The sequence below is a fragment of the Syngnathus typhle genome, linkage group LG9 (assembly GCF_033458585.1).
Source record: "Syngnathus typhle isolate RoL2023-S1 ecotype Sweden linkage group LG9, RoL_Styp_1.0, whole genome shotgun sequence".
NCBI lineage: Eukaryota > Metazoa > Chordata > Actinopteri > Syngnathiformes > Syngnathidae > Syngnathus > Syngnathus typhle.
The window spans coordinates 2,209,534-2,224,014 of NC_083746.1; the positions used below are offsets into that span (position 1 = coordinate 2,209,534).

A 14,481-nucleotide genomic window follows, 5' to 3' on the forward strand; every position below is an offset into this window, starting at 1 on the left:
CTGCAGAAAGGCTTCGGTAGCACACCGGAGCTCGGATGACTGCTAGCGTCTAAACGGAGCCCGTTCCCGGTGTGTTGCGTCCGTCACGACCAGTGAGCCGGAGGATGCGCGTCTAACCCGAGCGCTGAGCTCCCCGTTTCTGCACGGCACCGATGGCGACCCCGATCGGCTCGCCTCGCACCCCATCGGGTGGCCGGTGGTGATGCTTCCCTGGCAAACGACGCCTCACTCCTCCTCAGCGGCACAGGTGTCGGCCGGTTCGAACCGAAACAACCACCGACGCCGCGAGGGATGTACCACTCGACGCCGCCGCCGATGCCAGCCCGTCTCCGGGGAGCAGCTCAGCTCCTCTCGGGTGCCTCTTAATTGGGCCCGATGATGTGGAGTCGAATCTACCTGGAGCGATTGTTCCCGAGCGCCGTGGGCCAAGTTCCCTTGTGATTCGCACGATTGATTTTTTTTTTTTTTCTCAATGCAATTCTAGTTGGATTATCTTTTTAAGAATCATTTTGGAATAAATGTTTGGCAGCAAAAGTGTGACATTTGGATTTACTGCAAGTAACAAGTGGAAACAACGACAGCAATGTACTTGTAGTTGAGTTTTTTTTTTCACCATGTCCAGAGCCAACAGGTTAGTATATTTTTAAATGTTCAAGTCTATTTGTTATCTTGGGTTGATGTAATTTATATTGTGCATTTTCCTCTAATATTTGAATTTTCCTCAATATTTTTAGTCATATGTATTAGAAAGGGAGTTTCTGACTATCGGATTTTCCCCATGTACTTTTTTGTTTTTTTACCTTATTTTCTTATCTAATCTATTTTTTCTCATTTGACATTTTGTCTACTTGGTTTTTCTCTAATAAATAAATATATTTTTTTAATATTACGTTCTAATATGTAGCATTTTATATAATACAAATATTTTTGTAGTTTTTGTCTTCCAACACTTTTAGTTTTTAATCTGATAGCTGCATTTTATGGCTAATATTTTTACAACAGTGTCAGCCCGCCCGGTGCCGGCGAGCACCGGTCTGCCTGGGGTGAGTCCGACTCTGTGGCTAACGGTTGCGCGTACTCTACCCGGAGGCTCAACAGCCGCTGGAGGGAGGACGAGGACCCTTCGGAGCGCCGGCGGGCCGGACCTCCCGGTTGCGTGGCCACCACGATGAGCCGGGTCAGCTTCCGCTCCCGTTCGGCGTGGCAGGAGCGCGGCGATGAGGTTCGGGCCAAGTCGGTGGAGCTGGGCCTCCCTCAGGATGGCCTCCCCCCCGCCTCTGAAGCCAGCTTCTCGGCGGCGTCGTTCTGGTCCGGCGTGGCGCACGTCTTCAGCTCCAAAAAGTTCCAGTCGGAGAACCTGGAGCGTCTGTACCAGCGCTACTTCTTCCGGCTCAACCAGAGCAGCCTGACCATGTTGATGGCGGTTCTGGTTCTGGTCTTCGGCGTCATGCTACTCTTCCACTGCTCAGTGGGGAGCGAGCCCAGCGTGGCCTACGTGGTGGTCTTCTCCTTTGCCATCCTGCTGACGTTGGCGCTGATGGCGGCGTGCAACCGGACGGGTTTCCGGCAGGACCACATGTGGGTGGTGTGCTATGCGCTCATCCTGCTGCTGCTGCTGGTGCAGGTGGTCGGCGTGCTGGTGGTGCGGCCCCGGGATGCCTCTGAGGGCATCTGGTGGACCGTGTTCTTCATCCACGTGGTCTACACGCTGCTGCCCGTTCGCATGCGAGCCGCCGTGGTCACCGGACTGCTGCTGTCCGCCGTGCACGTGGTTCTGTCGTGGATGCAGAACAAGGTGGATCCTTTTCTCTGGAAGCAGGTGCAGTCATTTTTTCATTTTACACCCCCACAGTATTTTGATTTTCTCTTTTGAAGGATGACTTTGGGGAGTGGCAAATATGTCTTCCTAAAGCTTGAAAAAAAATTTGAAAAAAAAAAGCTTGAAGCAACCAAAGTGGATGTTAACCTCATCGGAATGGAAATTTCCAGAGGCTTTTTGCAGCTCAGACGTTCCACGTAAAATGCAAAGTCGGCTTGTTTTGTAAGCGCTCCGCAGTCTCGTTGTTTTGGTTCCGCACGGAATGTCGCGCTGGAAATGGTGTACGTCGCACTTAAGAGGATGTACATTAAGCGCTCACCCTAAAAGCGTCTGGAAACAATCCCGTGCGGGTGTTTACGTCTAGCGTCTTGGATTTTCTTTCACCGTCGCACATTTTAGAGTCAGGATTGCAAATCCTTCATTTGATCGATTAGTTGTCGATTAATCGTTGCTCCTCTAAAATAATTCAAATCATAACGTGTGAGAAAAATGAGGCCGTGCCATTTTGTTTTGCAAACCTTCCATGCCGGTTTCTCTAAAAACTATCATGTGACTGATCCCGGGTTTGGCCGTCGTCCGGAATAACGTTGGCCACATTGCAAGCAAACGTTTTAACATCATCACGTTGCAGCGTAAAAAAAAATAAGCTAGGGCCGCTGCCAAGTCCCGAGACAACTCGATTTTCACGGGCGTTGAAATGCTAACAACAACAAAGCTAGCCAGGAAAGAATAAACTCATCAGTTCAAGACACAGCAACGCAAACACACCATTGACGGGCTAGAACATTCAAATGGTTCTGAAAAGGATGTGAAAAATGTGGAATGAAATTCCACAGCTCAGTTTGTTGACTTGCCCTCTTTAAAATAATGCATTTTGTATTCAATTGAAATTCATAGATTGAGACTTACTATCCACTTTATGTAAAGTCTGCCAAATTGTATTATATGCATGTATCTTTAATTACCTTTAAGTCACGTGGGAGTGACGCGGAAAGCTGTTTTGAACCTGGTTAGGATGCACAGAAGGGACACACACACACTCCCTCACATGCTTTGGTAGCTTAGCAACACATTCCCTCTTAAAAAAAAAAAAATCCCCATCAAACTCCAGTGCTGAGTGCTTCCCTCCGTTCCTTATTTTTTTTTTCCCAGTGCAAATGGCAAATGAGGCGTAGCGTAAATAGCAAGTCCCAAATCAACTCCAATGAGTTACTAAATGGACTTTTGCAGAAAAACACATATATGAAGTTATTACGACCATGTTGTCCAAAACACCTCATATTCACTTTTTAGTATACCGACACAGAAATGTCATTTTTAGTTAAAGAGGCGTTGGGGTTAGCGTTAGGCCATTTGAATATATTGTTTTTCTCGTCCTGGTCCATTGCCTTCAATCGTGCCGGTGTGTGATCGCCACCGCAGCTAGCTAATGCTAATGCTGTCGTAAGCTGATGAATAGCAGTCAGCTCGGCAGATGCTGATCATGTTTAAAAGCAGCAGTTGCTTCGAGCAGGAAAAACTGTCAGGAGTTCATGGCAAACTGGACCATTTGTCTGATGATAGAACTTCTTGAATTCAATTATCAGGAGAACTCATGTCTCAAAAAAACAGTATTTAGCAAGATGGCTACTAGCGTCAGTCACTAATACGGCGTTTAACTTATCTGTGGGCGACGTGTGCTGGCCAGTTGTTTGTCCACTATTGAATGGTTAGCCATGTTGCTAACACAACATATGGTTAGTTACCGTAATCTTCGGACTATAAATCGCGTTTTTTTTCATAGTTTGGGTGGGGAGGCGACTTATACTCAGGAGCGACTTATATACATATACCGTATATGTTTTTTTTCACTTTTTTGGGCATTTTATGGCTGGTGCGACTTATACTCCGCTGCGACTTATAGTCCGAAAATTACGGTACGTTGTTTACACGATGTAACTAAATGAAATGAAAAGCAAGCACTCAGTTTGAGAGTGACATAAGCGCAGACTATTTATAAGCACAGTCGGCCATTGTTAATGGCACGAGGAGTCGAGGCGACGGGCTCTTCATGCAAACAATTTTTTGCAATCAGCTGACTGAAACCTGACTTGATTTTCTATACAAAACCACGACTGTATATGTTTTAAAAAGTCTTGGAAATAAAATGAAAAACCCTCTATTAAGCTTTTGCTTATTAGCCAACAGACAATTAGCTGATAGCTAATTCCTCCCTGCTAAACTAGCTGCTAATCTTGTAACATTTCACCATTTGAGTGCCTGCGTGTTTCGGGACGTTTCAAGAGTTCTAGACACATCAAACTTTATACAACAGTACATTTTCCACAGAGTATGTGTACATTTGTGACCAAATCTGATCAATTATCTCGAAAATGACATCAGAAAGCGAGCGCTAAACGCTAATGGACTGGAGGTGACGGGGTCGCCGGCGAGGATGAAACATCCTGCCTGGATGGCGACATGATCAAAGGATGCCGCTGCTCAAACATGGCGTGACCCAATGTTGTGAATCACCGCCCAGCGCAGCGATAATGCTCCTTTGGGGGAAATTAACCATACGTGTGGGCGGGGAGTGACAGAAAAACAGAGAGAGTAGCGTCGCACTAAAAATATTAGTTAGCGTTTCATGGTGAGTCAGCAGATTTCGCACGCCCACGAGCGATGACCGCAAATCAAAATGCTGCTCATCTGTATACTTTACGTGCCTTACATTTAGTAGCAGTGAGGCAAAAAAAACAAAATCTATGAGTCCATCTTTGAAGGAAACTTCAAACAAAATTGCCGTAAATAATTAACTGATTGATTTGTAGATAATTTAGTGTCGATTCTACGCTATTTAGTGGCCGTGAAGGCGTTTCCGCTTCAGTGTGAAAGGGGCTTGCAAAAAAAAAAAAAAAAAGCAAATCATGTGAGCGCACTTTTTGATCCTCTTGTGTTCACAATGAGGCCGAAGAGCGCTCAACATGCCGCAATATTAGCGCATGACCTGCATTACCTCCTGCAGGGCCACAATGTGCCTACTGTGCTGCTATTGATCCAAGAGAGAAAGTCACAAAAATGTGACGTCTCTTGAAAGTCTTTTATTTATCGCTGTTTATTTTTAGCGCCGGCGCAATCTGAATTCTCGCGAAAGCTTAAAGCAATGAGTCGAATTCCAAGAATCTTTAAAGAAGCGTGCCTTTGTTCGACAACAACATCGTCATGTGCTTTGACCTCGGTAAATCGAGTAACGGAAATTACACAAAGTTGTTGATGATATGAAATGACCACCCATTTTTTTCCCCCCAGTATTACCAGCAAGGAAAGACACAATTGAATAGAACCCAACATTGCCCCGAGGAGGAAAAGCCCGTGCTTTCCAAATAAGGGGCGGCGTGGCTATTAATAGAAACGAAGTGCCCGCGTTTGTGTTGACCTGTTGACGAGACGACTTTATCTGATGGACGCATCGTTGCCGCGGCAACCGCGAGGCGGGGGAGGGACAGCTGCAGGAAGCGTCGGTTTTGTCTTTGTTGAAGCACCGCTAACAGGCCCGACCGACTTGTCTTGTTTTGATTAGGAAAATATTACATGACATCAGCATGGGGGCTCTCAAATATGTTTCTGATGACAGCCGAACTAAAAGCCGACTTGAAGATCTCAATTTTGAGTTAGACAGAGGATTTTAATGTCCCTGTTGGCGAGTTTGGCCGGTGGCGTGTACTGAAAAGCAAAGGAATGGGGGCGCCGTCCTCCACGTCATTGATTATCGATACGCTCTTGGAGTTGATGTGAAAAGAGCTTTTGTGTGCAGTTAGATAACAAGCGCTAATAGCAAAGGAGACATTCACTTTTGATGGTCCCATCCGCCATTTTTTATTTTTTTTTAAATGCGCTCGCTAATAACAAACAATTTTATGTGACATACGATTAAAGAACGATTTGATGGCTTTTTTGGGGGGGAGGCGGCGTTCTCCGAGATGTTAGAACGTGTTTTGTGTTTGCAGCTGGTGTCCAACATGCTGATCTTCTCGTGCACCAACATCGTGGGTGTGTGTACACATTACCCGGCGGAGGGCTCTCAGAGGCAAGCCTTCCGGGAGACGCGGGAATGCATCCAAGCTCGCTTGCACTCGCAACGGGAGAACCAGCAGCAGGTGAGAAACATTCCGCAATTACTTGGGGATTATTCTTAACGCCGTGCGGTCATTCAACCCCCCCCCCCCCCCCCCCCCCGCCCGTCTCGTACGCAAGGTCGCTGCGGTCAGAAATGCTTTTGTTTGCTTTGTCTTTAATTTTGCTTTGTACCTTTAGGAGCGTCTGCTGCTGTCGGTGCTTCCCCGCCACGTCGCCATGGAGATGAAGGCGGACATCAACGCCAAGCAGGAGGACATGATGTTTCACAAAATCTACATACAGAAACACGACAATGTCAGGTATAAAATGTAAAAGAAGTGACATGAAAGCATTTTCAGCTTTTGTGGAATTTGCTGAAATGGGTCTATTTAATTCACTTGAATGACAAAGTGCAAAAATTCCAAAAAGTGGATGACTAAAGTTAAAAAAAACCAATAATAATAATGGCTAGAATATATAATAATAATAATACATTCTTGATTAGGAAAAATACTCATATTGAAATATTGTAACTCCTGCTGGCTGAGGAAAGGGATGAAAGATTTTTTTTTAAGGCTGGAAACTTTATTGCCAAGTAACAAGTGTTAACATTGGCTGACTGGTGAGCACCTCTGCTAATGGCAAGTGACAGTGCTGGTTGGGGGTAACTTGGCTAATTGGAGCTGCTAATTGGCGGCAACAGGAAGAAGCTGAAGCTCAACTTTTCAATGTTGATGTTATGCAGGCCTGTGGCGAGACCGAGAACGAGCGAGCGAGCGAGAGAGAGGGAACGAGTGCTCGGGAAGTTCATGAGGAGGTCATTAGCTCATGAATAAAAAAACATACAGCAGCCTGTGAAAACAAGCACGGCTACTGAGAGGAAAAAAAATAGTTACATTGCTGTGTTATTAGGAAACGAGATTGTTTGTTGCTGTCTTTCAAATTGCCAGGACCAGCATCGGTCGATTCGGCGGCCGCCATATCGCTCACCATTTTAGATCGAAATGTAGTTTCGCATTCTCTTGTAGTTATACACACACAGACACACGTACACGCACGGACCCTTGAGGCAGTGCGGTCATGCGCCATTCATGAGATAAGCATGACTTTTATTTCAGGTTTGTGTCTTGAGGACCTTTGTAAATATAGCACAATAAAGCCTTGTTGGTGTTTGCCACCATGTTTTAGTCCACATTTGGATTGCACAACAAATATCTGACTTTTGTGGTGGTTGTCTATCTATCATTAATTACAATTTTCGATTGTTTTGTCGCCGCAGCATCCTGTTCGCAGATATCGAAGGCTTCACCAGTTTGGCGTCTCAGTGTACGGCTCAGGAGCTGGTCATGACGCTCAACGAACTCTTTGCTCGCTTTGACAAGTTGGCGGCGGTAAGGACGCAACACATTTTGGTCTACAGAGCTGATATACCGTTTTTTTCCATGTATAATGCGCCCCCATGTATAATACGCACCCTAAAAATGGCATGTTGATGCTGGTAAAAAAAAAAAAATTGGTTTTTGTACCCATGTATAATGCGCACCCCAGATTTTAGGACAATAAATCTGTTAAATTTTGCGCATTATACATGGGAAAAAACGGTAATCCGACATATTTTGTGAAAGTACTCCTTCGCACCTGTTCTCAGTCTCTTGCTGTCAAGACGTGGAAAATAATCGTATCACATCTCGGAGGAAACGAAGACTCCCGCTGTCTCTCTGTCTTTGTCTCTTCCTGTAAATAGACACAACACAAGAGAACAGCCAAAGCGAGTTAGATGATTGGATATCGGCCAAAATGTTCAAGCCACATCATTTCAGATAGCTTAATGCTAACATACAATTGATAAAGCCATTATCGGGCTGACAGAAATTAGCATTTCAAACCATCACACGGAGCAGCAATACAGAAAGTGACAATATAATGTGTGTGGTTCTGACATGTCCTTAGGAGAATCACTGCCTGCGCATCAAGATCCTTGGCGACTGCTACTACTGCGTGTCGGGCCTTCCGGAGGCCCGCGCTGACCACGCCCACTGCTGCGTGGAAATGGGCCTGGACATGATCGAAGCCATCTCGTAAGATGACCGCTGCCCTTACGTGCTCCCTGTGCAGCTCTCGGAATTGTGGGCGTGTTTTTTTTCTTTTGGTCAGGCTGGTCCGGGAGGTGACGGGAGTCAACGTGAACATGAGGGTGGGCATCCACAGCGGGCGTGTCCACTGCGGCGTGCTGGGCCTGAGGAAATGGCAGTTTGACGTCTGGTCCAACGACGTCACGCTCGCCAACCAGATGGAGGCTGGCGGGAAAGCGGGGTACGTGAAAGACAAAACAGAAACAGGCCACCGGACTCAATTAGATTTCATTTGTTGGGTTTACACAAGCTTGGAGAAGGATTAGCTGACACCATAAGTCCAAATTGATTTTACCCGACAAGATGAAAGTTAAAAACAAAAATCCTTTTTCCAATTGAAAATCTTCAGGCGCATCCACATCACTAAGGCCACGCTCAACTATCTGAACGGCGACTACGACGTGGAGGCGGGAGCGGGCGGCGAGAGGAACGCTTACCTGAAGAGGAACAGCATCGAGACCTTCCTCATTGTCGGATGCAGCCAGAAGAGGGTAAATATTATTCCCCCCCCCCACACACACAAAAAAAAAGCCTCGTTCCAAAGTGTTAATACATTTGTGTGTGCGACAGAAAGAGGAGAAGGCCGTGATCGCCAAGATGAATTGTCATCGGACAAATTCAGTGACTCACAATAGCAGCCACTGGACAGACAGACCTTTCTACAATCACCTGGCCAACAACAACCAAATCTCCAAGGAGATGAAGAGGATGGTAAGACACGCTAGTTCTCATTCCATTTTGGCCACAGATATTTCATGTTAAATAGCTTTACTAACGAAGCATAGCAACACAATTGGCTTTGCGTGAATTTGCTTAATTGATCATGACGGAGATGCTTGTTACCGTGGCAACAGTCAGCGCCTGACCAGGGCAGGGTATTTTGCATGATGTGATGGACGTGACAGGAAGTTCACACACGTGCACATCCAATTTTCCTTGATTGTTACGTCATGTCTTTGATTGACTTCTCTTTGTGTCTCACAGGGCTTTGAAGATCCAAAGGACAAGTAAGTTTCCAAAATATTTCCACATATTGGTTGCAAGCTTGCGACATTTTCCCCGGTGGCTGCTGGGGGGAGTTCCCTTGATCTGTGCTGTTAGCTCAGAAATGCTATTTCCAGTCTTTGTTGCCACGGAAACCCTCCACGTGCCGGAGCGGGACGCCTACATCAGCTAGTAAAAAGACGTGCAGCTTTAAAGCGGCCGCTAGGGGGCGGCCAGAGCGTAAAATGTTCCTTCGATGTAATCGATTCTGGCGTCTTCGGGTCAGTTGGATGTCAGGTGCCTTTTTTTTTTTTTTTTTGCCGTTTAGACACACGCAGGAGCACATGAACCCCGAGGACGAGGTGGATGAGTTCCTGGGCCGAGCCATCGACGCCCGCAGCATCGACCGCCTCAGGTCGGAACATGTCAGGAAGTTCCTGCTCACCTTCAGGGAGGACGACCTGGAGAGCAAGGTTCAACAGCGATTCTGTTCCTCCTCCTCTTGACGCCAATGATTGTTAACGCCAATTTGCGGTGCAGTACTCCAGACAGATGGACTCCCGCTTCGGGGCGTACGTGGCCTGCGCCTCTCTCGTCTTCCTCTTCATCTGCTGCATACACGTAGTCATCGTGCCTTCGTGAGTCACATGGCCGCTCCATCCGTGTATATCGGTTAGGAATGATCTGACTGATAATAAGTCACTGTGGCAGTTCGGACTTGATGAGGGGCTTCTTCACGTTCTGCCTGGTCCTCCTGATGACGCTCATGTTCGTGTCCAGCATCTACTGCTGCTACGGGGTGAGTTACCACGCCTAATTATTTGATCTAAAACGGGAGTAACCACGATGTTAGGTGTTCCCGATGGCCCTGCAGACCTTCTCCAGGAGGGTCATCCAATCACGTCTCAGCAGCAACCTGGTGGGCGTGGCCACCATCCTGGTGGTCTTCCTGTCTGCCTTCATCAACATTGTGAGCGGCTCAGGCTTTCCGTTGTTTGGTGATCGACCCCGAGTTGACCTTTTGAACCTTCTTGCCTCAGTTCAGCTGCAGCGGGTGCGACCTTCGCGACTGGATCGGGGCGGAGCTTAACATCAGCCGGGATGCGGTTGAGGCCTGCCACGCTCGCTTACTTAATTACACTCTGGATGCAGAGACGGGACCCTGCGGGGACCAGGCGCCCTTTTGTGGATTTCCTGAGGTACAGCAGAAAGCAGAACCACTATGAACTGGAAGTAGAAGTTCTACAATTCTCAGGGCAGTGTTGAAAATGGGTTTCCTGCTTTGTTCCTGTTCTAGTACTTTTCGTGGTGCGTGGTCCTGAGTCTCCTGGCGTGCTCGGTGTTCCTGCAAGCTCACAGCCTGGGCAAGCTTGTTCTCATGCTGTCCATGGAGCTTCTCTACCTTCTGGTTGTGGAGCTGCCGCGGGGCGCGCTCCTCGACAACCGCGACCTCCTCGCCGTGGCCAACGCCGCGTGAGTTCTGCTCCGAATCCATACGTGGCCACTCCTGAATCACTGGCTTGTCTAAATGAAAACATCTCAGAGCACTTTGACATGTTACTTTAGGACTATGCAGATGCTAGAAGAAGGAGTCAAATCATTACATTTGTACAAATGAGGCCCGTCAACTCGCTAAAGCATACTTTTCCGGCACCAAAGGACTCATTTTGTCTAAATGACACTCAATTTACTTGAACAGTTCCTCGGCGCCAGTACAGTGGCAAATAACTGCTTTGTCTAAAAGAAGCTCTTCAATTAGTTCCTTGGCAAGAAGCACTCAAACACTGCATGTCGAAATAAACCTCAATTGACTTCGATTTAGTGCCGGGCGGCAAAGCACTACTTTTGTTTAATGACACTCTTTAGTTCACTTCGACATACTGTGGCTCCTCAGCACCACTAGAGGATGTTTAAGCACTATTTTTGTCTGAATAAAGCTCGTCAACTCAAAAGTTTATTGGCACCAGGATTGCCACAGGATGGCAGCAAAACACTACTTTTGTCCAAATGAAACTTCTTTAGCATCAACATGCCAAATGTAAATTTGTCAAATGGTGAAAAGTCATGACTGGGATGCATTTAGTGCTAATCGGGAATACGTATGTCATGGAGATGAAGGTCTGACCTTTTTCTTTTCTGTTCTCAGCGAGCACGTGAACGGAACCAGGTGAGATCTACACGCCAGCGCCGTTGTCATCGCTCAAACCCTCAACCTTGTGCGTCTGTGTGTGCATGTGTATGGTAGCTGCGTGGTGGAGTCTAAGGTGCCTCTGAAGATCATGACGCCTGTGGTCATCACCGTGTTTGTGCTGGCGCTGTACCTGCACGCCCAGCAGGTGGAGTCCACAGCCAGACTCGACTTCCTCTGGAAGCTGCAGGTCAGCTTGCCCCAATTAATTTTTTTTTCTTTTCAAATGTACTGAATGTCCTAGATGTGATGTGTTTGCGTGCAGGCGACGGAGGAGAAGGAAGAGATGGAGGAGCTGCAGGCGTACAACCGCCGCTTGCTGCACAACATCTTGCCCAAAGACGTGGCGGCGCACTTTTTACAGCGCGAACGTCGCAACGACGAGCTCTACTATCAGTCGTGCGAGTGCGTGGCCGTCATGTTCGCCTCCATCAGCAACTTTTCAGAATTTTACGTGGAGCTGGAGGGGAACAACGAGGGCGTCGAGTGCCTTCGGCTCCTTAACGAGATTATCGCCGACTTTGACGAGGTGACCAAACCAAAAGATTTGTTGTTTTTTTTTTTAGGTAAAATAACATTTTATGAATGAAATTTGATCTGTGGGCAGATTATCAGCGAGGACAACTTCCGACAATTGGAGAAGATCAAGACGATCGGCTCGACGTACATGGCGGCATCGGGCCTGAACGCGTCCACATACGATAAGACGGGCCGCTCGCATATCCGCGCCCTGGCCGACTACGCCATGCGCCTCATGGAGCAGATGAAATACATCAACGAGCACTCTTTCAACAACTTCAAGATGAAGATCGGTGAGGAACGCTTGGCCCAAGTGTTCTCTAGACGAAAACTAAGGCTGCCTTTTTTTTCCTCTTGCACTCATTTAGGTCTGAACATGGGCCCCGTGGTGGCCGGCGTGATCGGAGCCCGAAAGCCTCAGTACGACATTTGGGGCAACACCGTCAACGTGGCGAGCCGCATGGACAGCACCGGCGTGCCTGAGAAAATACAGGTGCATTTAGACAAAAGTAGTACTCTGGTGTCCTCGAGACCGACGCGATGCTTTGATGGCATGTTATGGGGAGTTGAGGATTTTCATTTAGACAGAAGTAGTGCTTTGGTGCAGAGATAGTATGCCAATGCGAGTTGAGTATTCGGACAAAAGTAGTGCCGTGTTACAACAAAACTACGAGATTGTTTATTTCCGTGGAAACAGTTTATTTTACTTTCTGTCTCCAAAATGTCATTCAAATATGAAACCGTTCGAGCCCAATCGTTACAAAAGTTCTCCGTGTGTTTTGTTTTCTTACAACCTAAATACATTTTTTGGACGGAACACATGACTACATCACACTCAGAACTATTTACACTTGTTTTTATGCATTCAGGCACAATGTTTGAAAGTCTTTTACGATCTGAATATCGACCGCATCACATTGAAACCCTTTTTTGTTATGACGGCGTCATGTGAACGTTTCATTTTCAAATCTTGCCTACTCTGTTGTTCTCTCAGGTGACAGCCGATTTGTACCAGGTTCTGAACTCTTACAATTACTCCCTGGAATACCGAGGGGTGGTAACGGTTAAGGGCAAAGGCGACATGATGACCTACTTCCTCAACAGCGGACCTTCCCGCAGCAGTTAACGCACTTATTTTTCCCGGACCTTGAAGAGGGCATGCTAGAAGAGGTCCTGCTGGACTGACAGGAAGTCCCCCCTCCCCAAAACCCAAGGACAGAGAGAAGACGTTGAGACCAAAGAAACCTATCATAGCTCGCTGACATTTTGAACGAGACAAAGTCCGACCTCTTCTGAGCTCCTGAACGTGAGCGGCCGCTTCCTGTTTCTTATCCACTTGGAAGCAAAAAAAAAAAAAAAAAAAGATGTCAGCAACAGACGCTTTTATAACTTTGGACATTTTCTATTTTGACTTTGGAATGCCAAATCCTATATTTTGTACAAAACAGTGTATTTGTCATTTCTTTAGATAAATTTAACATTTGCAATGTGACAGTCTGACAAATAGATGGTGCACCCCCGCACGATGGTCTGACCCAGTGAATGTCAAATTGAGGCCTTTGAACTTAATCACTTTACACTAAAAGTATTCCTCACTACAGCTGGTTCTGTTACATTCTTATGTTTTGAATACAACCCAATGATTTTTAGATCATTTCAACGTTCTTTTGGAGTATTTTTCGTACAGAGCAGAATTGAGTAAAATCAGGGAAATACACCAGTCCGGATGCTATTGATGTGACTTTATATGACACAAAGTATAAAGGAGATGTTTTATTGTTCTTTTCATGAATGGCTGACGAAAGTAATAATAAAAGAGCCAAGTCTCAGTTGAGGACTGTTCACTCTTTCGCCAGCAGGTGGCAACACATTCCACCAATTGGTGGCCTGATAAGCATTTTGAAGTTTGAACCTCCACAATTAAAACTAAAGTGTGGTTTATTTTGGTTATTGGAACACCTCTTACCATTTAAGCAATGTCTCTTTACATACATCCAGCAGCCACAACATAAGGTACACCTGCACCTGATGACATCACACTAACAATGCTGATAAAAGGCTTTTGTGAGCTCAAATTGGATGCTCCATTTACCTCTCCCCGTGACCCCAAAGATAATAAAAAAAAAGGTTAAGTAAGTCCATAAATAAATAAACATTTAAAAGTGAGAAATAAGTGTGTTAGGCAGCATTGCATAGCTAGAAAACCCCCACTAACTACCAATTCGGAAGAGAAATCAATTTTCAAGTCATTTTTGGTTTTGAAAAACTGGCCAGTGTCTCTCAGGCTGCGTTCAAGGTCATTGGACGATGTCAGGTGTTGTGTCCTTGTTTGCTCTCATGCTGCATTCAGGGTCGTTATAGTGCCGGTGGTGCGTTCAGAGTCACAGGATGATGACACTTGAGTTGCATTTGTCGTGAATATATAGTCCCGCGAGTTGTGTTCAGCTTGTCGGACATCATTGCTCTCGTATTGCATTTTGGTAGTCACTGACCTCTGGCGTTGAGGATCTGCTCAGACGTTGTAGTCAGGCGCCTTGCCCAGCGGCTGCCTGAGGTGCGTTTGGAGCGTCATGCAGGAGGCGACGGCCACGTGGAACAAAATCTGCCATAGGTTCCTGAGCTGGAACAGGTACATGTTGCACACGCACACCAGCCCCAGAGCCAGAAACGATTTCACGTTCCTCCACACCGAGAAGTACGCAAACAGGAAGCACTGAGACACAGGGGAACATACACGTTAGCCC

At 46.5% G+C, this 14,481-nt stretch overlaps 2 protein-coding genes across 4 annotated transcripts in view; one reads left to right on the forward strand and one right to left on the reverse strand.

The window, feature by feature from the left end:
- adcy5 (adenylate cyclase 5) lies at positions 1 to 13,566 on the forward strand. The gene is made up of 22 exons (XM_061287851.1): positions 1 to 631; positions 1,003 to 1,819; positions 5,806 to 5,955; positions 6,113 to 6,234; positions 7,194 to 7,305; positions 7,865 to 7,992; positions 8,069 to 8,227; positions 8,396 to 8,537; positions 8,617 to 8,757; positions 9,031 to 9,053; positions 9,359 to 9,503; positions 9,571 to 9,668; positions 9,742 to 9,829; positions 9,884 to 10,000; positions 10,071 to 10,229; positions 10,328 to 10,503; positions 11,177 to 11,197; positions 11,276 to 11,408; positions 11,484 to 11,747; positions 11,826 to 12,030; positions 12,106 to 12,230; positions 12,732 to 13,566. Exons 1-22 carry the CDS (start codon positions 615 to 617, stop codon positions 12,861 to 12,863), a joined length of 3,474 nt encoding a protein of 1,157 aa, XP_061143835.1. The 5' UTR covers positions 1 to 614; the 3' UTR covers positions 12,864 to 13,566.
- Positions 13,496 to 14,481, reverse strand: part of sec22a (SEC22 homolog A, vesicle trafficking protein) — a 4,251-nt gene continuing 3,265 nt past the window's right edge. For all 3 annotated transcript variants that reach the window (XM_061287857.1, XM_061287858.1, XM_061287856.1), the window contains exon 6: positions 13,496 to 14,450. In XM_061287857.1, coding sequence (XP_061143841.1) covers positions 14,250 to 14,450 — 201 coding nt within the window. In that variant the 3' untranslated portion in view covers positions 13,496 to 14,249. The remainder of the gene's footprint in view (positions 14,451 to 14,481) is intronic.